Here is a 25037-nt window from a genome sequence, read left to right on the forward strand (position 1 = left end):
GTACCGGGAGTACCCTTCAGTCTTTTGGTAGGGTAGTGGTTTTTTATGGAAATCATTTTGGGTATAGGTAACAGTTTTTTTTTTTCTGGTTATTTGTTGGTACTGAGCCCTGGGCGTGGGCAATGTGCTTATCTTTGTTCACCATCGGAATTGTCCTTCGCTGATTTATTAAAAGCTATGTGGGAAGAGGAAGAAATGCCAAGGGACTGGGAGGAGAGTCTAATGGTATATATATACAAGCAGAAGGGCGATGTCATGGATTGTAGTAACTATAGGGGAATTCAACTAACAAAGCATTGATTGAAAGCTTTAGAGAGGATACTAGATGAGAGATTGAGAGAGATTGTAAAGATCGGGAAACAGCAGTATGGATTCATGAGAGGAAGAAGGATAGAGTATGCCATCTTCATAGTAAGACAGCTACAGGAAAAGAAGCTAGAGGGAAACCAGGAGTGCTATTGTGCATTTATAGACCTAGAGAAAGCATACAATAGAATCCTAAGAGAAGTAATGTTTTGGTGTTTGAAGAAGAGGAAAGTTTCAGAAAAGTTGGTTAGGCTGGTCGAGATGTTATATCAAAGAACGAGCACAAAAGTAATAACAGCAGTTGGAGGAAACAGAAAACTTTGAAGTTAGTGTTGGGTTACCAGGGGTCAGCATTGAGCCCATTTTTGTTTGTGCTGGCCATGAATGTGTTGAGTGAAGAGATCAGGAATGAAGAGCTGTGGGAGTTGTTGTGTGCTGATCTGGTGATTACTGCTAAGAATGAGGATGACCTAAAGAAAAGGATTGGAGAGTGGCAGGAGTCTTTAGAGAGGGAAGGCTTAAAGGTGAATGTTTATAAAACTGAGGTTTTGGTGAGCAGTAGGGAAGATAGAGACAGAATAGTAATACAAGAAAGAAGAGGCTTGATTATAAAACAGGCAGAAAATTTTAAATACTTAGATTCTACTTAAAGCCAAGAGGGAGGATGTGAGGCTGAAGTTGACAGTAGTATAAAAGCTGCATGGGGGAAGTGGAGAGGTAGCTGGAGTAGTATGTGGTAAGAAAATGCCAGTCAAGGTAAAAGTCAAGATCTATAGCACAGTGATGAGACCAGTGTTAATGTATGGATCGGAAACATGGACTTTAAGATGCAAAGAGGAAGTAAAGCTCGAGAGAATAAGGATGAGAATGCTGAGGTGGATTATGTGCATATTGCTGCTTGAGAAATTTGAAAATGATGAAATAGGAAGACGGGCAGGCTTAGTGTATATTACAGAGGGGGTAAGACAGTCACAATTGAGAACATATGGGCATGTGTTGAGGATGGATGACGAAGGCGGGAGTGAAGAGGCCTTGGGAGGAACCTGTTAGAGGAAGATCGAGAGGGAGACAAAGAATTAGATGGCGAGATAAAGTGAAGAAAGATATGGAGAAGAGAGGTTTGGAGGACCAGGCAATCAACTGCTTAATGTAGGGATAACAGTAGGAAAGAAGAAGAAAACAGAGTTTTTATACATTCAACTTCCCTGCCAGATATATACTTAGCTATAGACTCCGTCGTCTCCGACAGAATTTCAAATTTCGCGGCACACGCTACCGGTAGGTCAGGTGATCTACCGCCCTGCCCTGGGTGGCAGGACTAGGAACCATTCCCGTTTTCTAATCAGAATTCTTCTGTCGCCCGGACCATCAACATTGTTGTTGGTTCCTCTCGATTGGTTTTTCTTTTTTCACCGGCAATTGATCTTCTTGACCGACTTTTGGTGACGTATCTGGATTGTTGGATTGGCATACGCTTTTGTGGACTGTTTTGTGGACTTGATTTTGGAATTTTCTTTAAAAATGTCTGACTCTGGAATGGTTGTGAGACGTTGTGTGAATGTAGGCTGTAAGGTGAGGTTGCCGAAAGCTTCGGTAGACCCTCACACGGTATGCAAGGGTTGCAGGGAGTATGAATGTTCTTTTACTAATACTTGTAAGGAATGTGAGAATTTGAGTGAGAACGAATGGAAGAATCTAACTAATTATTTAAAAAAAGTTAGAGAGAGAAAGAGTGAGGAAGGCTTCTTATAGTAAGTTGTTTAAGTAGTTCTAGATCTGAACTAATTCCTAGCTTGGGATCTTCCCCAAGGGTAAGTATTGCTACTTCTCCTTCCATTGCAGCCCCTTCTCCTATTGCAGAACCTGTAGATTCAGCGAAAGAACTTGCGGATCTAAAAGCAGCCTTCAAGTTGATGGAAAACAAAATGGCTGCCATACAAGGTAAGGCTAGTGATTATCAGTGGACAGTGATATAAGTGTCCCCAGTGTAGTGGAGGGGCATCTGGTCGGCTCAGCAACGCTCCTAGGTCTAGACCTCTTCCAAGCTCACATGCCCAGAGGAGAAGGAATGTCGAAAACCGAAAGGAGGTTGTGGAGAATCCCCACCGATCAGGTGTCCCTTCGGCGGTTTCTGTGACACCCCAGACTGCCAAGGATCGCTATTGTAAAAGCGTCCTGCGTGAGTGTTTTTCGTCGTCGGGATCTTCATCTCCGAGACGTGATTGGAGAGATTCAGATCGATCTCGGCCACTCAAGAGAAGTTGGAAGGCTCCGACTATTGATTCGAGCCCAGAAAACTTCCCTGAGGAGTCTCCCTCGGGAGTGAAGAAGGCAAGAAGAGCCATTCTTTCAACCAGAGGGAGAAGGAGGCAGGAGGTGGAGGCGATGGATCTCCCCTCCTCCTTCCCCTCCTCCCGAAGAGGATAAAGAGGAGGTTACGAAGAGATTCATGATAGCGATGCAAGAGCAGATTTCGTCTTTTGTAGGAGTCCTGTCAAAGGAGCCTCCTAGAAGGAAAGACTCTTCCCTTCCGATCAAAAGATCCTCCAGACGTATGGAGGTATCTGCCGCCAGGATCGATACTCCTACTCGAGGTGAGGTTTCCGGTACGAACCTGGATGAACCTATCAGACGTCTGGCACCGGCCAGGAGTGAGGAGTCACCCAGGAGGCAGGAGCCAAGAGCCAGGAGTGAGGAGTCAACCAGGAGGCAGGAGCCAAGAGCCAGGAGTGTGGAGTCATCCCAGGCAGGAGGCAGGAGCTCAGGAGCCAGAGGAGGAGTGTGGACGTCTCAGGCAGGAGGCAGGAGCCAAGAGGCAGGAGCCAGGAGGCCAAGAGGCAAGGAGTGCAGGAGGTCAAGAGGGCAGGAGCCAGGAGGCAAGAGGGCAGGAGTCAGGAGCGGACCAGGAGTCCGGAGTCAGGAGGCCAAGGAGTCCGGAGGTCAGGAGGCAGGAGTCATGGGAGCCAGCAAAGGCAGGAGGTCAGGAGGCAGGAGTCCAGGAGGCAAGAGTCAAGAGCCAGGATGGCAAGGGGCGGAGACTTCGTTCCTGGAATTTACGAACTCTTCTCCAAATAGGAGCTCCTCTCTTCAGAGCGTAGGAGGTCTTGGAAGGATTCTTCCTCCAAACGTGAACTTTCTCCTTCGTCTGATCGGGATTTAGACGAGTTGTCTGATGACGAACCTCCTGCTAATGAGGGACTCTCGAGTTATAAGGTCTTAGCCTCATTATTGCTTCAAGAGTTTGGAGATTCTCTTAGTCCGGCGGCTCCTCCTTCTCCTCGGTCTCTCTTTTCGAGCTCGGCTACGGCAAAATCTTCGGCCTTTTTGAAAATGAAGCCTGCAATATCGATGAAGAAGGCTCTCATTCTTAGATTCTGGATGGACAAGAAGAAAGAGTTAGGAAAGACGGTATTCTGCATGCCTCCTTCCAAACTACATGGAAAGAGAGGTATTTGGTATGGGACAGGAGAGACTATGGGTCTTTCTCTGCCTGCCTCTGCAGATGCGGACTTTTCCAGTTTAGTGGAGGCCTCTAGACGTCACTCCTTAGGATCGGTCAGAGCGACGTGGAGCACTTCAGAGTTGAACCACTTTCTAAAGGGACTTTTTGTCACTTTAGAGGTGTTCAACTTTCTGGATTGGTCACTCGGAGTTCTGGCCAACAAATCTAAAGATCCGGAGTTTCTTAAAAAACCCAGAGATTCTCCATAGCGTCCTGTCTTGCATGGACAAGGCAGTACAGGACGGTTTGGGTGAAGTGGCTTCCCTTTTTGGTGCTGTCTCCTGAAAAAGAGATCAGTATATGGATCCCTATTATCAAAAGGGGTTTCTCCGAGCCAGAGGACTGCTTTATTATTCGCCCCTCTATCGGATCATCTGTTTCCTTCTCAGTTAGTGAAGGATATATCTCGCTCGTTAACTGAGAAGGCGACACAAGACCTACTAACACAAACGTCCAAGAAAGGACGCCCTGTAGTGTCGGCGATTAAGAAGGACTCTCGTCCTCCTCAGCAGCCCTTTTGTGGAGGTACAGCGGCTCGTCCCCCTGCCAGAAAGAAGAGCTCTGATAAGAGAGGAAGGTCTTCCTTTAGGCCCTTCAAGAAATCCAAATGACTTGTTGCTCCTTCAAGCACCAGTGGGCGCCAGACTCCTGAACTTTGCAGGAGTATGGGCAAAAAGGGGAGCCGACCCTTGGTCAGTGTCGGTCCTAAAGAAGGGATATGTAATCCCCTTCGCCTAACATCTACGCCTCGGGAACTGTCAGCGAGGTACAGAGACCCGGTAATGAGAAAGACTCTCCTTCAAATGGTGGAACAAATGTGGGAAAAAGAGGCCATCGAACTTGTGCAGGATCCACACTCCCCGGATTTTTACAATCGCCTTTTCTAGTACCAAAGGCATCGGGGGGGTGGAGACCAGTTCTGGACGTAAGCGCTCTGAATCGCTTGTTCAGAAAAAGAAGTTTTGCATGGAAACGTCCGCCTCAGTAATGTCGGCTCTTCGTCCAGGAGATTGGATGGTCTCTCATTGGTACTTGCAAGACGCATATTTCCACGTTCCCATTCACCATTTGTCAAAGAAATATCTTCGTTTTGTAATAGGAGACAAGATCTTTCAATTCAGGGCTCTGTGCTTCGGTCTGTCTACAGCTCCGCAAGTATTCACCAACCTGATGGCGAATGTGGCAAGATGGCTTCACCTAGAGGGAATAAACATCTCCCTCTACTTGGACGACTGGCTGATCAGGGCCAAGTCGGAGATTCAGTGCTTGGAGGACTTATCAGTAACAAGGAACATGATAGAATCGCTGGGATTACTCGTGAACCTCGAGAAGTCGCAGCTGATCCCCAGCCAGAGCTTGGTCTATCTGGGGATTCAGATGGATTCTCGGGGTTTTCGAGTATTTCCTTCGCGAGAAAGAATCACTCGAGGTTTTTGTCGAAATCCGAGCTTCTTAGAGAAAAGAGACAGTTTCAGCGAGGGATTATCTGAGCCTCTTAGGGACCCTGTCCTCACTAGAAAAGTTCTTCTCTCTGGGGAGGCTTCACCTTCGCCCTCTTCAGTTTTTTCCTGAAAGGGGTGTGGAGTTGGAAGACGGGACAACTCTCGGACATCTTCCCGCTTCCACAAGAGGTAAAAGATCATTTGAAGTGGTGGATCCTTCCTCTTCAAAAGAACGAAGGCGTATCGCTTGCCCTGCAGAACCCAGACCAAGTGTTATATGCCGACGCTTCGGAGTCGGGATGGGTGGGGAGCGACGTTAGGAGGGGGCAAGGGAGGTGTCAGGCACCTAGACAAAGAACGGTGTCCTGGCACATCAATTGCAAGGAACTAGTGGCCATACACCTAGCCTTAAAGTTCTTCGAAGAGATAGTCAGAGGCGAGGTGATACAGATAAACTCGGACAACACCACGGCTATGGCTTACATACGCAAGCAAGGAGGCACGCACTCTTTCTCCCTCTTTCAGTTAACAAGACACCTGTTAACCTGGACAGAAGAAAGAGGCATAACTCTCCTCACAAGATTTGTTCAAGGCATCAAGAATGTGAGAGCGGACAGACTGAGCAGGAGGAATCAGGTCCTTCCCACAGAATGGACTCTACACGAAGAAGTGTGTCGAAGTCTTTGGTCCCTGTGGGGAAGACCTCACATAGACCTGTTTGCGACGTTCCTCTCCAAAAGAATAGAGATCTTTTGCTCTCTAGTGGAAGATCCGAGAGCATTCGCAATAGAACGCGGTTCTCCTGGATTGGTCGGGTGTGGACGCATACGCCTTTCCCCCATTCAAGATCCTGGGGGAAGTGCTCAGGAAGTTCGTAGCTTCGAAGAACACGAAGTTGACGCTAATAGCCCCATTTTGGCCAGCCCAGGAATGGTTCACAGAGGTACTGGAGTGGATAGTGGACTTCCCCAGATCTCTTCCAAACAGACCAGATCTACTCAGACAACCCCACTTCGAGAGGTTTCATCACAACCCTCCCAGGTCTCGCTCTGACTGCCTTTCGACTATCGAAAGACTTGTCAGAGCGAGGGGCGGGTTTTCTCGCAAGGCTGCGGGCTCTATCGCTAGAGCCCGCAGAGCTTCGACGAGAAGAGTATACCAATCAAAGTGGGAAAGTCGTTTTATGGAGGTGGTGTAAGAGTCAGAAGCTGTCCTCCTCCAGTACCTCTATAGTGAATATTGCCGATTTCCTCCTCTTTCTGAGAGAGGAATCACACCTTTCTGTCTCAACAATAAAAGGATACAGAAGCATGCCGTCTTCAGTATTTAGGAATCGAGGGTTAGATATTGCAAGCAACAAAGATCTACACGATCTAATTAGATCCTTTGAAACTTCAAAGGCAGCTACTCCTAGAACACCTAGTTGGAATCTAGACGTGGTACTGAAATTCCTTTCATCGGATAAATTCGAGCCTTTACATCTGGCTTCCTTCCGCGACGTCACTAGGAAATGCTTATTCCCTGGTGTCTCTCGCTACAGCCAAGAGGACGAGCGAATTGCACGCTCTAGATTCCACAGTGGGGTTCAAAGGAGATGCTGCCATCTGTTCTTTCCAGACAATGTTTCTGGCAAAGAACGAAAACCCGTCAAAACCGTGGCCCAGAAGTTTTGAGGTAAAAGGCCTATCTAACCTCGTAGGCAGAGAGATAGAGAGGTCTCTCTGTCCAGTGAGAGCTCTTAAATATTATTTAGAGAGGAAGAGGACAGATGGGAGCTTGTCAACAAGGTCTTTGGTGTGCGGTGAAGAACCCCAAAAGAATCATGTCCAAGAACGCCTTGGCTTTCTTTGTGAGAAGCGTAATTACGGACGCTCACAAGAACTGCTCGGAGGAATCCTTCGGTCTTCTAAAGGTCAAGACCCATGAGGTGAGAGCAGTAGCAACGTCTTGGCGTTCCAAAAGAATATGTCTCTAAAAAAATATCATTGAGGCTACATATTGGAGGTGCAATTCAGTGTTTGCATCTCATTATCTGAAGGATGTGAGAGTGACCTATGAGAAGTGCTTCTCACTAGGTCCATTTGTATCAGCAGATACAGTGCTGTGTCTTGGAGCAAAGACTGATCCTTAAATATATGTTGTTTTATCGTACATAAACCCTCTGTCAGATATGTGCTTGGTTTTCTATTAGCAAGCTCACTGATGTCGCACGGGAGCATAGTGTCATTGCTGGTAGGGGATCAAGGGTATGTATGGCTAGTAGGAGAGTACAAAAATTTTTTTTTGTATATTTTGTAATGAAAGTGTAATTATGTTTCGAGTTTTTGGTTGTTTGTAAGGAGTTCGGGGATAACTCCTTGCAATCTTAGAACTAACATGGATGTTAGGATCAGGTGATCGGGATCGGTGTTGTGCTCCTTGAACAAGGTGTATTGTCATGTTAGTGGAATAGCACCCAATGACAAAGGCCTTTAGGCTCTGCCGAGTAAGTGGATAAGACCCCATTGGCAGACCCACAAGAACTCTTAGCCATAGATCAATATCTCGCTGAGGCTCTTGAGGCTAAGCAGACTCCAAGGCAGTAGCCGCGAAGTCTTCAGCCTAATAAGGTAGGAACCAAGGTTTATTAATACCTACAACATATGTTGTTTACCTGTCTATTTCAGTAGTTAGCTGTCTCTTACCCACCACCAATGGGTGCTAATCAGCTAAGTATATATCTGGCAGGGAAGTTGAATGTATAAAAATGATATTGTCATGTTACAATAAAGTTTTATACATAACTTACCTGACAGATATTACGATTAATGGCCCCACCAGCCTCCCCGCAGGAGACAGGTGGGAAGAGAAGAATTCTGATTAGAAAAACGGGAATGGTTCCTAGTCCTGCCACCCAGGGCAAGGGCGGTAGATCACCTGACCTACCCGGTAGCGTGTGCCGCGAAATTTGAAATTCTGTCGGAGACGACGGAGTCTATAGCTAAGTATATATCTGTCAGGTAAGTATGTATAAAACTTTATTGTAACATGACAATATCATTTTTCACTGAAGTAGTAGCTGCTCCACAGCTATACTGCCACACCACTATGTGATATGAGTGACAACCAGAGGCAGTATCTTCCTGCATCAACTCTTATCAGATCAGGAAACAACAAACATTTAATTAATTTTGGCAAAGCTTTCTATTCATGAATCATTACATTACTACAGTAGTACCTCGAGATACGAAATTAATCCGTTCCGAGGCGCCTTTCGTATCATGATGTTTTCGTATCTTGGACCACATTTTACATGTAAAATGGCTAATTCGTTCCAAGCTCTCCAAAAACACCCCAGTAAATTTCATAATAAAGCTAAATTGACCTATAAACAATGAAATACTACAACAATTTTGACCATTCAATACGTATCTTAATAATAAAAATGCAAAACCTGTAAATAAAGTGTATATTAGTGTACAAGAAATATTATTACTGTAATGTAAAATGTGGAAGCTACCTTTCGAGTGGAGGCTATCTCCGAAAGTGGCGGCAGAGAGGAGGACGGAACAAATGGCAGATACGTACACTTAACTTTATGAAACATAAAAAAAAAATGTCAGAAAAACACTAAAAACTTTACAAAACACATTAACAAAACTGTAACACTTAACTTTACAAAAAACTTAAAATAAAATTTATTTTGTCTTTTTTTAATTTTTACATTTCTTTTTACTTTTTTATACTTTACGTAATTTCAATTTCTTCACCACCGAATGGATGCCAGTCCGTTTACGGGATTTTTTGAACCACCCATGAGAAGCCTTGAACTCTGGGGTTGCCGTTGATGTCCCCTCTCCGCCGTCGTCTTCGGCTTGGGCAATCAAATCGTCGAAAATAGTGCTGGCCTTCTGGCATATTGCCATCTGGGTTATCGTATCGCCATCGATTTCTTTGTCCTCGATCCATACAAGAAACAGCCTTTCCATTTCATTATGCACATGGCTCCTTTTGTTGGACAAAATAGTCACACCCTTGGAAGGTGTAGCTGCTTTGATGGCTTCCTTCTGCTAAGGATGGTGCCTATCGTGACGGATTTTTGGCCGTATTCCTTAGCGATCACACTCAACCACAAGCCAGCTTCATACTTTTTTATTATCTCCATCTTTGTCTCCATAGAAAGCATTCTCTTTCTGTGAACTTCAGCAACTTTCTTGGGACCCATGACTATATGTACTGTACGTAATTAAGTTACGTATGTAGTACGTATATGTACTAATTAGGTTCTCACAACACAATAAAGTAGCACAACGAAATCACTAACGAATTTACGATACTAAACGAAATCGTTAGACCGAACGAATGCCGCATGCGTACGATAAAGCTTCGGGTGCGAAGTGGCCGAGCGAAGGCACGCCACCACGTAAGATGCATGATGGGAGGGATGCTGTCCCAATAGAGAGAAGGATCTCATGGCTTGGCTAGCGTCAGGAACCAATGGGGAGAGCAGGAGGATGGTGGCGAGTCTACTAGAAAAAAAACCAAGATGGCGGGTGCGGAGTTTCAAAAAAAAAAAAATTGTTATCAGGCGAATCTCGGACTTTCAGAAACCTTTCGTATCTTGAAAACTTTTCATATGTAGAGCAGTAAAATTTTTCGTGTCAGCTTTCGTATCTCGAGTTTTTCATAAGTTGAGCCTTTCGTATCTCGAGGTACCACTGTACTAATGTTTTGGGGTAGAAGTATCCAAGCATCCCACCTCCCTCAATGTGGGAATTAGCTATGTAATTATGTGATCAGAGACACCTTCGTCCCCTAGCATGGATATTAAGGATCATAAAGCAAACTGATCTTTTTGCCAAGTCGTTCCTCTCTTTCCCCAAAAGTGGACGGGGCATTGTTACTTACCAAAAACAAAACAGAAAATTAGCTCGACCCGCAAATTTCAGAATTTTAACTGCTGGTCGAGTGAAACTCTTAGCTATGTAATTACTGGGTAAGTATAATTAAAACTGTTTTTTTCACTTATATAACTTACCCGGTGGTTACATATAGCTGTCGTCTCCTGACGTCACGGCAGAATTTGAAATTCGCCTGGTAGCGCTAATGTTTGACAGGTGATCCCTCTACTCCCGCCTCTAACCGGGTACCGGGAACCATTCCAACAATAAATCAGAAGTTTCCTGCCGTCGGAACCGGGTAACACGGTTTTCCTCTGCTGGTTGGAATTTGGAATTGATCATCTTGGTTTTCTCCTTTTGGTGATGTACCTTGAGTTTACTGATCTTTTTGCTAGCGCTATAGTTATTTTGGTTTTGATATTGTTGTCCTTTTTAGGAATTATTTTGAATTCTTCACGATGTCTGACACCGGCTCTGTTCAGTATAGGGTGTGTAGTAGTGGGTGTAAGACTAGACTTCTTAAAGCTTCACTTGATCCTCATTCTACTTGTGTTAGTTGTAGGGGACGTGAATGTTCTTTTTGAGAATACGTGTGAAGAATGTAAGTCTCTAACATCTCAGGAGTGGAAGGCACTGGGAAAGTATAAGAGAAAGTTAGAAAAAGATAGAATCAGAAAGGCTTCACAGAGATCTTCTTATAAGTTAGTGAGTAGCCAGGATATTCCTCTGAATTCTATTAATCCTGTTTCTATTACCCCCGTTAGTGGTTGCTCCTGCCCTCGAATCTGTATCTCCCGATCCCGATCCCGTGTCAGTATTACGAGCCGATATGGACTCGAAAAAAATTTGTCTCTTTCCTCACCACTATGCAGAAAATGGGTGAGACAGTGCAAGAAGTGGTAGTTAAGTGTGATATACTTAGTGCAAGTGTAGTGGAGGAGGTGGTTGTTCGGGCACCCGTTCGTTCTCCCTAGGTCTAGGCCCCTGTCAAACTCCCCAGATCCTGGGAGGAGGCATGCCGAAAACCGAAGGGAGGCGAGCGGGACCTGCTCCCGAGCAGCCGCCCCCTCAAGCAATCCTGTAGCCGTTATCCCAGGATGCTGTCGCTCACCATTGGAAAGGTGTGCGAGGAAGTGTTTTTTTCGTCAAGTGACTCTAGTCCAGATGTTTCCTCTTATAGAGGTTGGCGTAATAAGACTTCTAGACCGCTGAAAAGGTCGTCGCGATGATTTCGCCTGCTGCGGTTCCCAAGAAGGTGGCGGCTGCGAACCTTCTTGTAGTTTTTGGGAGGAGCCTGAAGCTTTTTCTCCGGCGGTTTCGATTATATCGCCACCCTTCTCTCATAGAAGTGGAGAAGCCGCGAACACGCACACTCCTTCGGAGCCTTCTCCAGAGCCTCCTCAAGCGATAACTCCTGCGGTCTCCAGACGTGTTTGTGGATCATCCTTCTACACCTCCCGCGCCTTCTACGTCGGTGGATCCTCAACCTTCGGTGTTTGAACAGATGAATGCCAAGTTAGGCAGTATCTTGGAGTTTTTGGCAAGTCTCTTTCGTCCCCGAATGCGCTCCCGACCGCCTTACATCTTCGCAGACTACTGTGCAGTCCTATTCGCAGGCTCCTTTGCAGTCGCCTCTTCAGGCTCAGACTCTCCATGTGACTCCTCTTCAGACGCCACTTCAGGCGCCTGGTCGGACTCCTTTTCCTGACTCCGTCTATGGCGCCACGTCAGGCTCTCGCTCGAGCGCCAGCTCAGCCGCCAGCGCGGCCGCCAGCTCAGACCGCCAACGCAGCCGCCAGTCAGCCGCCCGGATACGTCTCAGTACAGGCTCAGACGTCTTCTCCTGCTTTCTCACACCCTCCTCGGACGCGTCAGGGGTGCGACTTCGCCGAAACAGGATTCCTCTTCCGATGGAATGTTCGCCAGTTTCGTCGAAGGAAGCTTCGGATTTGGAGGAAGAAAGAGAAGGACTTACAGAAAAAGACCAAGCATTTGTCGGGGTATAAACTCCTTTACGATCCTTCGTTGACAAAACTTTGGAGATTCTATTTTTGGCGCCTTCAGTTCCAGTTTCTCCTAGTTCGCAGTGGAAAAAGGACAGTAAGCCTGACTCCTCGTCCTCGTTCACGCGTCTCGTCCTCTCGATTTCGGCGGCTAAGAAAGCTATCAAGAAAGTTAACGCTTGGCTTTTGGAGAAGAGGGAACAGGGGAAAAATGTTTTTTGTCTTCCCCCTTCGAGACTTTCGTCAAGGAGCCGTGTCTGGTATGACACTGGAGAAGTTTTTTTCCCTGTGGGTGTGACTGCCTCCGCTCAGGGAGACTTTTCTAGTCTCGTGGACTCTTCCCGCAGAGCAGCCCTTAATACTGCTAAGATTTTCTTTTCAACAAATGAAACTGGAGCATCTTTGCAAGAGTGTTTTCCGTGTTTTCGAAGTTGTTAGCTTCCTGGATTGGTCCATTGCTTTCGCTTGGGCCAGGAAAGTCAAGTCATTTGGACTTTCGGAGGAGCAGTTGAAGGATTTTGCCTCGGTTACTGGAATTGTATCGATAAAGGCATCTGTGATGGAGCTTCGGAGCTCGCTGCCATTTTCGCCTCTGGAGTGTTGAGAAGAGACAGCTTTGGTGCTCCTTCTTGTCGAAAGGGGTTTCATCGAACAGAAGTCTGCCTTGCTCTTCTCTCCTTTGGACAAGAAACACCTATTTCCGCAAGAAGATTGTGAGCGAGATCGCTCAATCTTTAACACAGAAAGCGACACCCAGGATCTTTTAACACAGGTCAGTGAAAGAAGCCCAGGAAGATAGCTCCGGTTCTTTCTGATTCTCGGGAGTGCTCCCTCCACGGAAGCTCCTAAACATTTCGAGAGGGAGAGCTCCCGTTCGATCTTCCTCCAGGTTTCGTGGGAGAGGTAGAGCCTCTTCTAAAAACCACTCCCTCTTCCATCAAAAAAGTAGGCCCGTAGTCCTCACACAGCAGTAGGAGCCAGATTACACCTTTTCTGGCAGACCTGGTTTCATCTCGGAGCGGATCCTTGGACGGTCCAGGTCCTGAAGGAAGGATACACCATTCCGTTCATCAAGCACCCCCTCTCACAGAATTTCCTGTGAATTTGTCAGCCTACTCGGAGAACTCCGAAAAAATTTGCTGCCCTCCATCAAGAATTCTCTCGCCTTACTGGCAAAGAGGGCCATAGAGTTAGTGGACTCTCCGCAGGAACCAGGATTTTACAATCGCCTTTTCCTGGTAAAGAAGGCCACGGGGGGTGGAGACCGGTGTTGGGACGTCAGTGCCCTGAACGTCTTTGTCCTGAAGACGAAGTTTTCTATGGAAACGACCCAATCGGTATTAGCAGCTCTTCATCCTGGAGATTGGATGGTTTCCATAGACCTTCGGGACGCTTATTTTCATATTCCGATTCATTCGGAATCGAGAAGATTCCTGAGATTCGTGTTTTTTCCAAAGGGCCGCATTTATCAGTTCAGGGCCCTTTCGGCTTCGGCCTGTCGACAGCTCCACAAGTGTTCACCAGAGTTCTGTCGTCAGTAGCAAAGTGGCTTCATCTAGACGGGATACGAATATCCATGTATCTAGACGATTGGCTTCTCAGGGCAAGGTCCAGACAGAAGTGTGTGGAGGACCTACAAAAGACTTTAAGGATGACGGAAAAGCCTAGGTTTGTTAGTAAACAAAGAAAAGTCATGTCTCACTCCTTCTCAGGAGATAGTTTATTTAGGAGTGAGACTGAATTCAGTTCTTTTTCAGGCTTTCCCGTCTCGCCAAAGGATCGACTCTTGCCTGAACAAAATAGACGAATTTCTCGTCAGACCAACTCTTGCTCGGCGAATCAGCTGGATGAGCCTTTTAGGAACCTTGGCTTCAATAGAGCAATTGTAAGTCTGGGCAGGCTCAACATGACCACTTCAATTTTACTTGAAGCGAAGTGGCAAAGGAAGAAGTTCCCAGACTCCTTCGTGTTCCCCATCTCGGAAGGAATCAAAACAGGACCTACTTTGGTGGAAATCAGAAGGAAGGCTAGAGGAAGGCTTGTCTCTAAGCCAGTTGAGCCCCAACCTTACTCTTTTGTCAGACGCATCGGACAAAGGGTGGGGAGCTACTCTGGGGAGAAAGGAAGTGTCGGGTCTTTGGCAGATTCATCAGAAAAGCTGGCACATAAATCTAAAAGAGTTGAAGGCGATTCATTTGGCTCTAATGCACTTCAAGACAGAGGTAAGAGGGAAAGTAGTGCTGGTTCAAGCAGACAACACCACGGCTCTCTCTTACATCAAAAAACAGGGGGGACACACTCGTTCTCTCTGTGCGAGGCGGCGAGAGACCTACTCATTTGGGCGAAAGAGAACAAGGTTGTCTTGAGCACAAGATTTATTCAAGGCTCGAAGAATGTAAAGGCAGACATTCTCAGCAGGAGAGGACAAGTCCTCTCCACAGAGTGGACGTTACAATCCTCAAATATGCAAGAAGCTTTGGGGGATTTGGGATGTCCTCAGTTGGATCTCTTCGCCACAAACAAGACAGCTCGTCTACCACTGTATTGATCCCCAGTTCCAGACGAGGAGGCGTTTACAGTGGATGCCATGCTTCTGGACTGGTCAAATCTGGATCTGTATGCCTTTCCACCTTTCAAATGCTAAGATTAGTTTCTGGCAAAGTTCAGAGGTCATCAGAACGTCAGGATGACTCTGATAGCCCCTTTTGGCCGGCCAGGGAATGGTTTCCGGATCTACTACTGCTGTTGACGGAACTTTACCGAGGAGAGTTACCGTTAAGGAAGGATCTACTCAGACAGCCCCACTTCTTTCTGAGGTTCCATCACAACTTGTCCGCTCTTCGACTAGTCGCCTTCAGACTGTCGAGCATCTCCTCAGAAAGAGAGGATTTTCAAAGAGAGCTTCAAGGGCTATTGCTAGACCCAGAAGAGAATCCTCTGATCGAGTGTACCAAGCTAAGTGGGTCCAATTCAGAGCTTGGTGCAAAGAAGAAGGAATTTCGTCTTCTAAGACCTCTATAGCTCAGTTAGCTAACTTCCTTCTTTTTCTTCGTGAGAAGAAGAAGCTTTCTACCCAGACGATTAGGGGTTATAGAGCTATGTTGTCTTCTGTGTTCAGACATCGAGGATTAGACATTTCTAATAATCAAGACCTCTCAGACCTGATTCGTTCCTTTGATACGACCAAGACAAAGGAGTCAAGAACAGTAGCTTGGAACCTGGATGTAGTTCTTAAATGGCTGATGTCAGATAGATTCGAACCGATCTCCTCTAGTTCTTTTAGAGATCTGACCAGGAAGACCCTTTTCTTTGTGCTTTAGCATCAGCTAGAAGAATCAGTGAGCTGCATGCTATTGATAAGAGAGTTGGATTCGCTAAGGGCAATGCCATTTGCTCATCAATGCTGGGGTTTTTGGCTAAGAATGAAAATCCCTCACGTCCTTGGCCTCGTTCTTTCTCTATAAAGAACATTTCGGAGTTAGTGGGGCCTAATGAGCCTGAATGTCTTCTCTGTCCAGTGAGAGCACTTAGACATTATGTGCAAAGGACCAAAGGTATAAGAGGTAAGAGTGATAACCTGTGGTGTTCAGTGAAAGATCCTTCTCGTCCTCTTTCTAAAAATGCGCTCTCGCTCTTCTTTTTAAGGAGTTTGATTTCTGAGGCACACGGACAATGTCAGGACTCAGATATCAAAGTGTTTAAAGTCAAAGCTCATGAAATTAGAGCAGTGTCTACGTCTATGGCCTTTAGACGTAATCTGTCTTTTGAAAGGACATTATTAAATCTACATATTGGAGAAGCAATTCTGTCTTCGCATCTCATTATCTGACAGATTTGCAAACACATATGAAAATTGCAGTACATTGGGCCATTCATTGTGACTGACACGGTATTGGGTGAGGGAGAGAAGGATGTATCCCATCCTCACTAACTTTTCTCCTTGATTATGTTTTTTGTATTTTTAAGGTTTTCTGAAGATACAGGAGTTTTTGAGTATCTTTCAGTCTTTTAATGTCTGGTGTATTTCTTAAACGGTTGTGGTGATCCCTCGTTTTTCATTGTATTTTGTGGTGATTTGTACTGCGCCCTGAGCAGGGGCATTATAGTCTTGTCCGTTACGGTCACGTCCTCAACGACAAGTACTTATTATTGTGTCCGACGCACGGATCCATATATCCTGTCGGTACAATAAAGGCCAGCAGAACTACAGAGGCAGTAACCACTGAGGTCAGCGGTCTTTAAAGGTAAGGAACCTATATCTTCGGATAATTCCAACAGTTATTTTAGCTGCCATTGTCCCACCACCTAAATGTGTCAATCAGCTATATGTACCACGGGTAAGTTATATAAGTGAAAATGACATTTTTATAATAATATAAAGTTTCACTTATACTTCACGGTGGTTACATAACGAAGCCCGCCCTCCTCCCCTCATATGGACAGGTAGGCATGAAACTTCTGATTTATTGTTGGAATGGTTCCCGGTACCCGGTAGAGGGCGGGGAGTAGAGGGATCACCTGTCAAACCATTAGCGATACCGCGAATTTCAAATTCTGCCGTTGACGTCAGGAGACGACAGCTATATGTAACCCACCGGGTAAGGTATAAAGTGAAACTTTATATTAAATTATAAAAAAATGTTTTCCATAATTTATAGGACAATGTACATTTTTTTTTATTTTATTTAATTTTACTTTGTTAATTTATTTTTCTTTTCTAATAACATTTCTTTTTGTATTTCCCATAACCTGTTTCTCTTTCAAATGAACACTGTTATTCTTTGGAAGCTTGAATTTCAGGTCAGTAGTGGCCCCTGTGGGCTTGATCCATATGAATAAAGTTCGTGATCTAAATAATGGGAGTATGTGTTTGCAGTTGGAGACTGTTGAAAGTGAATATCAATAAAATATGGTAATTAGATTAAAATGAATCTGGGACAGAGAAATATATATATATATATATATATATATATATATATATATACATGTGTATATATATACATGTGTGTATATATATATATATATATATATATATGTGTGTGTGTGTGTGTGTGTGTGTGTGTATCATATTTGTTTTGTTTTTTTTTTTGAATATAGAATGATCTCTGCAAAATGTTTGGGAAGGGGTTGTGGAAGTAGTGAAAGTAAAATATTGATACGAAGTGAGCGTTACATGTTGGATGAGGAATATTTTGTATGCTTTAATTTTTCACATGATTTCTATAGCAATCTCTTAATTATCTTACAGCTGAACAAAAAAAAAGAACTCTAGCCTGGGTGCTGTTCTCTCAGGACTGAGTACTGGTTCATTTGGATCAAAGGCAAAGGAGAATATTGTTAAAGTTGAAGGTATGAATGCTTATTTAAACTTAATATATTTGTAGTTACATGTATTTTGCACTGACTGCTTGCACAGTCAAAATGTTATTTTGTAATTAATTAGGTATTATTTATTGGAAAAAATTTAAGTTAACATTTTCAATGAGTCATATCCTATCAATGCAATTTCTCTCTTTGGGTTTTAAGTATGCTTCTGATAAGGGACAGTATCCTTGTATTGGATTTTGTTAACTAGCATTTGATTACCATGTTGTTATGAATTTATAATTAATTGTAATGCATATAACTGGAAGTAATCCTCGTGTATTTGATCAGTAATCAGGTCCAAGGAAGCGATATCACAATGATAACTGGGGCCCCAACAAGAGGTTTGGTGGTGGTGGTAGAGGTGGGGGTGGCCAGTTCGACGGTGGATGGGGTGGTGGGGGTTGGGGTGGCGGCTGGGGAGGGAATAATTGGAATTCATGGAATGATCAGTATAATAATTATGGTGGATACGATAAGTACGAAGAAGAAGAGGCAGATGAGGACGACACCAGTGCAAATGAAGCCTGGATTGCAGAGGAAACAAAGCTATTAGGTAAGTTCCTTTGATTATTTTCTCTTTAGTTATAGAATTTTAACCTTGTTACAGAAATGTGGCTTAATTTTAAACTATTAGATGAAGAATATTGGAGGAAACCATAATTATATAAGAGCAACTTACCAATTAATTAAATAGCTATTAGTTTCAACTTCTTGGCAGCTAGAAGTTTGAAGTTGACAGTACCGCCAATTTTTGTTTTGGCCAAGGGACTAACCCCACCCACTTTCATGGTAAGAGAGGAGTCAACTTAGTACAGAGCTTCAATTTATTTCTGCCAGCTGATGGCTGTATGTCAGTTATTAGCAGAAGTTGAATTTTGGATATTTTTAATTCTCAGTTGGTCATTTTGGGAGCAGTTGGTGAAGTGTTCTTGCTTTTTTGGGAGCCATTTTGGCACAATTAGCCAGCATCAGGTTTTTATAGACTGTAATTACAGATTTTAACTGTTAATTCATGAACAAGGAGGAGGGAGCCAATTAAACTACTAAAATAACCTTAAACCTATTTAGTACCTCTTGAGTCAATTTGCATATTTACAGTTGAGTTAAGGTTCCAGCCAAAAGCATAATAAAAAGGAATAGTACAGCAGCTGCAGTTTACAGTGATGAGAAAATATGAAATAACAAAGCTGGACATTACATTATCAGGGCTGTACACCTGTCCAGTACTAGAGCTAGACACTTGCTCAGTCCCATCACCTTATGACATGAAAATATCCTGATCCATACACTGCTCATCAACCTCAACAATAATGACATAAACACCAGAGCCATACACATGCTCAACCCTCATTACATTAAAAGGGTTTGAAAAAGATTAAATTTCCAAGCTACAGTTTAAACATTTCTCATGAAAATTTATATATAAATTCAGTTTGGATATGTGTGGTAGGAGGTGGGTTATTCTTGCAATATACAGGCAATCCCCGGCATACGATGGGTTTGGCTTACGGTGCTTTTCAATTGTATTCATCAGAAATTAGTTCCGGGTTTATGACACGTTCCAGGGTTATGCCACTTATGACACCAATCTGGCTGAAGAAATATGACTCCAAAAATGCAAAATAATCAATATTTGAAGGGTTTTCTGATGAAAAATGCAATAAGAATGCAGTTTACATAGTCTTTCATACATCCAAAGCATTAAAAGTAAGGTTTTCTTAGTATTTATTACGATTTTCTGGTTTATGATGCGTCTCAAGAACAGAACCCCTGTCATAAGCTGGGGACTGCCTGTATTACTATAATATTTGGGACATGATACAACTCCAATGACCTTCTCAAGTGTATTATGATGAAAAACACTTTTTGGTTTTATTATGGTAGGTGGTTCCTCTGATTACAGGGAGTTCCCAGTAGCGGCAGGGGTTCCATTCTGACGGCTTGATGATAAGCAAAAATTACCAATTACTGAGTGTTGGTGATTTATGGCACTTATGGTGCTGATAACTGGAAATAGGCGCATTATGGCATGGAATATTGTTAATTTTCGGCACTAGACAAGATCCATAAAACTGGATCATTGATAAACGGGGACTTCCTGTATTTATAAGGACCTGTTGTTCAAAGTCACATTTAGCTTAACAAACAACCTCCTTGTTCATAGATATTTTTGGGTGGTTTAGTAGTAATTTAGTGCTATCAAATAGTATTCTAAGTAGATAAGTCAATAATATTTTTGCATCATTTTAAAACATTAGCTCTCATCAAATAACGTTTTAAAAGTTAATGTTCTGGTTTTCCTACTTAGTAACTAGAATTTTTTATATTAATGAATTGAAAACATTTTTGTATTAATGAAGTCCTTCAAATACTTGCAGAGGAAGAGTTTGGACCTGGCATCATATCCATCATGTACGATGACGATGGGGGCATGATGTATGTGTGTGATGTAAGTGGAGTTCAATGGAACTATAGTATATACTATATACTAGTATTAATTGTAGCAAGAGCAAATAAGTATTTTGTCTTGATGTTATCCTGTACTCTATTAATTTTATGACATTTTAAGGCTAGTGTTAAGTGTAACGGGAAACTAAAGTCTTTATGAAATATTACTTTCATCATGCAGTATAAGTAGTTAGTTGATTCTAGAATTTATTTCTTTATATTATTTATTCAGGGTTGTTTATGTTGGCAGTGATTTGTGAACTTATCCACTTGGAGAGAAGTTAAACTATTAAGGAGTGACTATAGAAGGAAGGCAGGGAAATAGGGAGATGAAATAGAACAGTAAGACAAAAGGATGAGAGGAACATTGGCAAGACATGAGGGAACTGGCAAAGGGCAGATATTAATGATGCAAATTATTTTGGAACCATACAGCCCCTGGGATGCTACAATAATTGATTGATTGTTTATGATTTTGAGCTCCACAAATAGTTTTTGTTGGCAGCTTTGTAAGTCAGCTGTTTTGACTCTTTGATCTGGTTCAACTCTCAACATTGTCAGTTTGGAGAAGCCAACACTTTAGATTAAGCATGTAGCAGTTTGTTTGAAAATAATGTTTTTGAGACTAAGAAAAGTTGTTTTAAAAAAGTTTGTTTCATTTTTTATTACAAAGATTGCCCAGATCCTGACCTCATGGAATTGGCACACCATTATAGAAAATCAAGGAATTAACAAATAATCTACAATTGTGTCGCACTGGTCTAATATATTGATTAAAACTGATAATTTTATTTGGTAGTTCTGCCCTGCTTGTCAGTTCCCTCATGTGACAAGCTAGTGAGAAATCCAGTTGTCACATGAAAGAAAGGAATTGTTTCATAATTGTATTTACATTTCTCTCGGATGATCTCATAATATGTCAGGGGAGTGTTATCAGGTTTTTTCATATGCATCTTAGGAAAAGTAAAGATTAAAGGTTTTGTTGTACTGTAGTTACAAAATAAGCCATTTAATAAAAGCTTAAGTAAACTGACCATTGCTGCACTTGAATGTTGCTCATACAAGGGAGTAGACTAGTCAGATTGTTCTTAAATACTATAATTTGCATTTGAATGTTTTTGCTCCAGTTTATTATTTTTAAGAATTCCTCGGGTTTTAAGATAGATGTGTTAACCCTTAATGGATGGTAGCTTCTCAGGAGTAGTAATAACAGGTTTGGGGTGGTGGACGGATTGATCCTGTAGAGAAGCAATATTAAGCGCCATCGGTTTGGAAAGAATCAGGCGGGAAAGAGGTGCCAATACTTTTATAGCCCGTTGATTCAATAATGGCAACTTTTACACTGGCTAAAATCACGAGTCATGAATCTTGCATCTCAGGACTTCAGTTCTGCTTCTGACTTCAAGGGAGAATGTTCCGCATGTCTGTCATACATGATGTAGTTTTGTAAATTTGCTCATAAATATACCAAGGGGGTTGCTGTTGATTTTTGTTCTTGTCTTTTACGATAGTATGTCAGTTGTAAATGTAATTTTGCAAAGAAAAGTAGAAAGACATTAGAAAAAACATGTGCAAATAAAAGAATTATTGAGTCTTCGTTCTCAGTAAATTTACGTAAATATTTTTCAACAAGTATGCTAAAAATTTGTTACTGATTTGATTTCTTACCTGTTTTGATTTTGTGAGCGGTAGTTACGTATAATTTTACAAAATAAAATAAAATTATTTATTAGAAAAATATGTAAACACCATTTTTACAAGACAATCGTAAAATATACGATTGTCTTGTAAAAATGGTGGTAAATAGTCATTGTTAACTCTTTGTAGAAGGTACAGAAAATTGTTTAGAATTTTTTTCTTTCACCACGTGCATTTGCATATCATCTATTTCCATTGATGTGTTGTTTTCATAAATTGGCTGACCTCAAAGTGTACCCTGGCCCGAGGAGCTGCATATTAATTTTTTTACCCATCCACTAAGGGTTAGCATACAGGAACTATAGCAAGTATTTCTAGTAACATTTGTAGCCTTGCATCACCTTGTAGTTGTCAAAGGCATCAGCCACATCGTTTGCTTTTCAGTAATTGATATTTTTATATCAGTAACTTATCAAGTAATTACATAGCCAACACTTTCTAAGTGCTGGCAGCTAAATTTGAAAATCTGGGTAGTGATTCTTTTGTTTTTTGTGTAAATAACTAGCCCTGTCCACTTTCTGGGAAGAAGGGAAACAAACTAGGAGACAGCTCAATTTAATTCTGCCAGCTTCCAATGAAGGTTGTAAGCTGTTGCTATATTTTGAATTTCGTATGCTTTATCGTTTGTTTTTTTAGGACTTTTGGTGATGTATTTTTTTTCCTTTGGTAGCCTTTTGGCATTTATTTAGTCAGGTTGTTATTTTAAGACTTTTTCTCAGTTTTGGATTGGTTTTGAGACTGATTAGTTGACTTATTTGTGACAACATCTGACATAATTGTTTCTAGTAGTCGTTATTGCAGCAGAGGTTTCAAGATGAGCTTGACGTCTGCAATATATGACTTGCTTACAGTATGTATGGATTGCAGAGGTCAAGTTTGTTCTGTTGGTCTGACTTGTTCCGAATGTGCTGATTGGGACTGTAAACAGTGGAAGGCTTTGACTTCTCATCTTTCCAGACTGGAAAGCAATAGGGAGAAGAAACCCTCGGCTAGGTCTGATAAGTATGGAGCTAGTCAGGAATCTTTGAAGTCTTCCTTGGTGTACACATTGTCTGTCATGTCCCTGAACAGTGGTTCTTCAACTATACCACCTAGTCCAGTTCCCAGCTCCTGTACTTCTGACCCCAATGCCATCACCAGTCTGGAAGCTAAGAGTGATGGTAAGTTTGAACTTTTAGTGAACTCTATGGCTCAGTTAGGTTCCTGACATGCACCCCCGAATCTGGGAGAAGTCATACTGGAGGCTGGGGTCAACTGTACTTTGTCTCCTCTATCAGTGGCTGGCATGGTGTTGGGGGAGAAAGTCATAAAGAGTAGAGGAAGCATTTCCATTCTTACTCTTCAAATTGGAAATCGGTTTTGGGTTTTAGGGGAGTCTGGGGGTTCTTTGTACTGCATACCCTCCAGTCTTGTGTTTGGTTGGGATGTGGTGTTTTTTAATGTTTTGTGGTGTAGGGTACAGTGTTGCTTTCTGGTGATTTTGTAATGGTACTGCACCCTGGGCAGGGGCAATCTCTATGCCTTAATAGAGCTTGGAAAGGTCTTTTGCTATAAGGTTCCTCCTTATGTAGCAGGTGACCCTTGGTGACCTTTAGCTACATGGCCACACCTCTATGAGTTAAGATGAGCGTCACCAGAGGCAGTATTTTCCTGCAGCATTGTTTCAATGCTACCAACTGTCTCCACTTTCATTTCATTACTTTTAATGTTTTGGGGTAGAATAGATTCATGAATCCCACCTCTTATCAATGTGGGAATCAGCTATGTAATTACGTGGTAAATTACTTATATAAAAGTGATATTTTTGTAATAAAGTAATGTTTTATATATACTTACTAATAATTACAAAATGTGAGCCCAACCTCCTCACCTCTCATGGAATCTAGAGCATAAATAAATTGAGCTCTCAGCTAGTTTGTTTCCCTTCTTCCCCAAAAGTGGGCGGGGTTAGTTATCTACACTAAAACAAAAGAATCAATACCACAATTTTCACATTTTAGCTGCCGGCACCTAGAAATTGTTTGCTGTATAATTACTTGGTAACTATATATTAAACATCATTTTATTTTACAAATATCATTTCTATTTACACAAATTAATTTACTCTGGTAATGAAATATGTTCTTTGATTTTGCTTTCAGATTTTTATATTTAACAATAATTGATGTATTAAATGATAGATAATTTTTTAGATTCTCCTTTATACTGGTTTAAAATACATTTTCTGATTTAACAGATTTGTCAGTCCCAGTTGAATGGCCGAAAGTCTCTCGATGTACACATCAATGGAATGAAGCATCTGAAGGTAACTTTTTAGTTGTGTTGTGCAATTTTATACAAGGACAAACTTTGTTTTACATGGCTCTAGGTCTAGGAGAATTGCCACCGGGATGATTGTCTGGGACCATTACCCATATGGGAGAATTGCCACTGGGAACACTGCCCAGGTGTTTTCAGGTGTTATTGGTACGTGGTAAAGCTAGTTCAGCTCAACTGTAGAATCATATTGAAGAAACTTTTCTTCCGTGTCTAGAGCTGTAAATTCTTGTGGTATGGTGTATCCTGTATGTGACATCGGAATAGCTGGAAACTTTGCATTTTTCTACCTCCATTTTTGAACATATCTGCAAATGCTATTTACAGAAGGTAATTGAGAAAGCTTCAGCTAAGGTTGCAAACGCTTGTGAAACTAGTACACGACTCGATTGATGAGATGTTGCAGAAGTGGCTTCTAAAGTTGCTTGAACACTTTTGGCTTCAATTACATCCTCCGTTCCAAAGTGGCAGTGCTCGTTAACATACTTTAAAATTTCTACATTTTCTATCAATGCATACGTGCGCAATCTTGCTTTGCATTTCTTTTTCTTTCTTTGAGAACATTTCCAGTAAATAATTGTGCCACAATTATTTTTGCTATATTTATGATCTATGAATTGCAATTCATCAACAAAAATATCTCTTCCACGTTCACTTTTTATCACACATGCCTTTATGGGTCTTACCTGAACCATTCCTATATAAAACAAGAAATGAGTAAGTAATATGTCATAGCTTACATTTAAAAATCTATTAAACTAATTTCTCATTCAAGAATCATCAGTGATAAATGGTTGTAGATGGCTTTAAAACGTAATTTCATATTTTAAATACTACCAGTTTCCAGTTTATGTAACAAAGTGGCAAATGGTTGTAAATGGCTGTAAGAGGCAATTTCATATTTTAGATAAAATCAGTTTCATTTCTAAATACAGTAATATCATTCAAATGAATCTGTACTAGGAATTGATTTCATTGTATTGTATTATTTTTACATAAATCTTTAATTTTATTTATAAGAGCTGGAGAGTGTTCCCAGTTGCAATGTTCACACATGGGCAATGATCCACGTGGC

At 42.3% G+C, this 25037-nt stretch overlaps 1 protein-coding gene across 1 annotated transcript in view; it reads left to right on the top strand.

Annotated features, from left to right (window-relative positions):
* Positions 1-686: 686 nt before the first annotated feature.
* The window catches only part of LOC135225073 (uncharacterized), a 73429-nt gene continuing 49078 nt past the window's right edge, over positions 687-25037 (top strand). The window contains exons 1-4 of the mRNA XM_064264334.1: positions 687-864; positions 17796-18053; positions 19879-19949; positions 23883-23951. Coding sequence (XP_064120404.1) covers positions 687-864; positions 17796-18053; positions 19879-19949; positions 23883-23951 — 576 coding nt within the window. The remainder of the gene's footprint in view (positions 865-17795; positions 18054-19878; positions 19950-23882; positions 23952-25037) is intronic.

Source organism: Macrobrachium nipponense, chromosome 12 (genome assembly GCF_015104395.2).
Source record: "Macrobrachium nipponense isolate FS-2020 chromosome 12, ASM1510439v2, whole genome shotgun sequence".
Taxonomy (NCBI): domain Eukaryota; kingdom Metazoa; phylum Arthropoda; class Malacostraca; order Decapoda; family Palaemonidae; genus Macrobrachium; species Macrobrachium nipponense.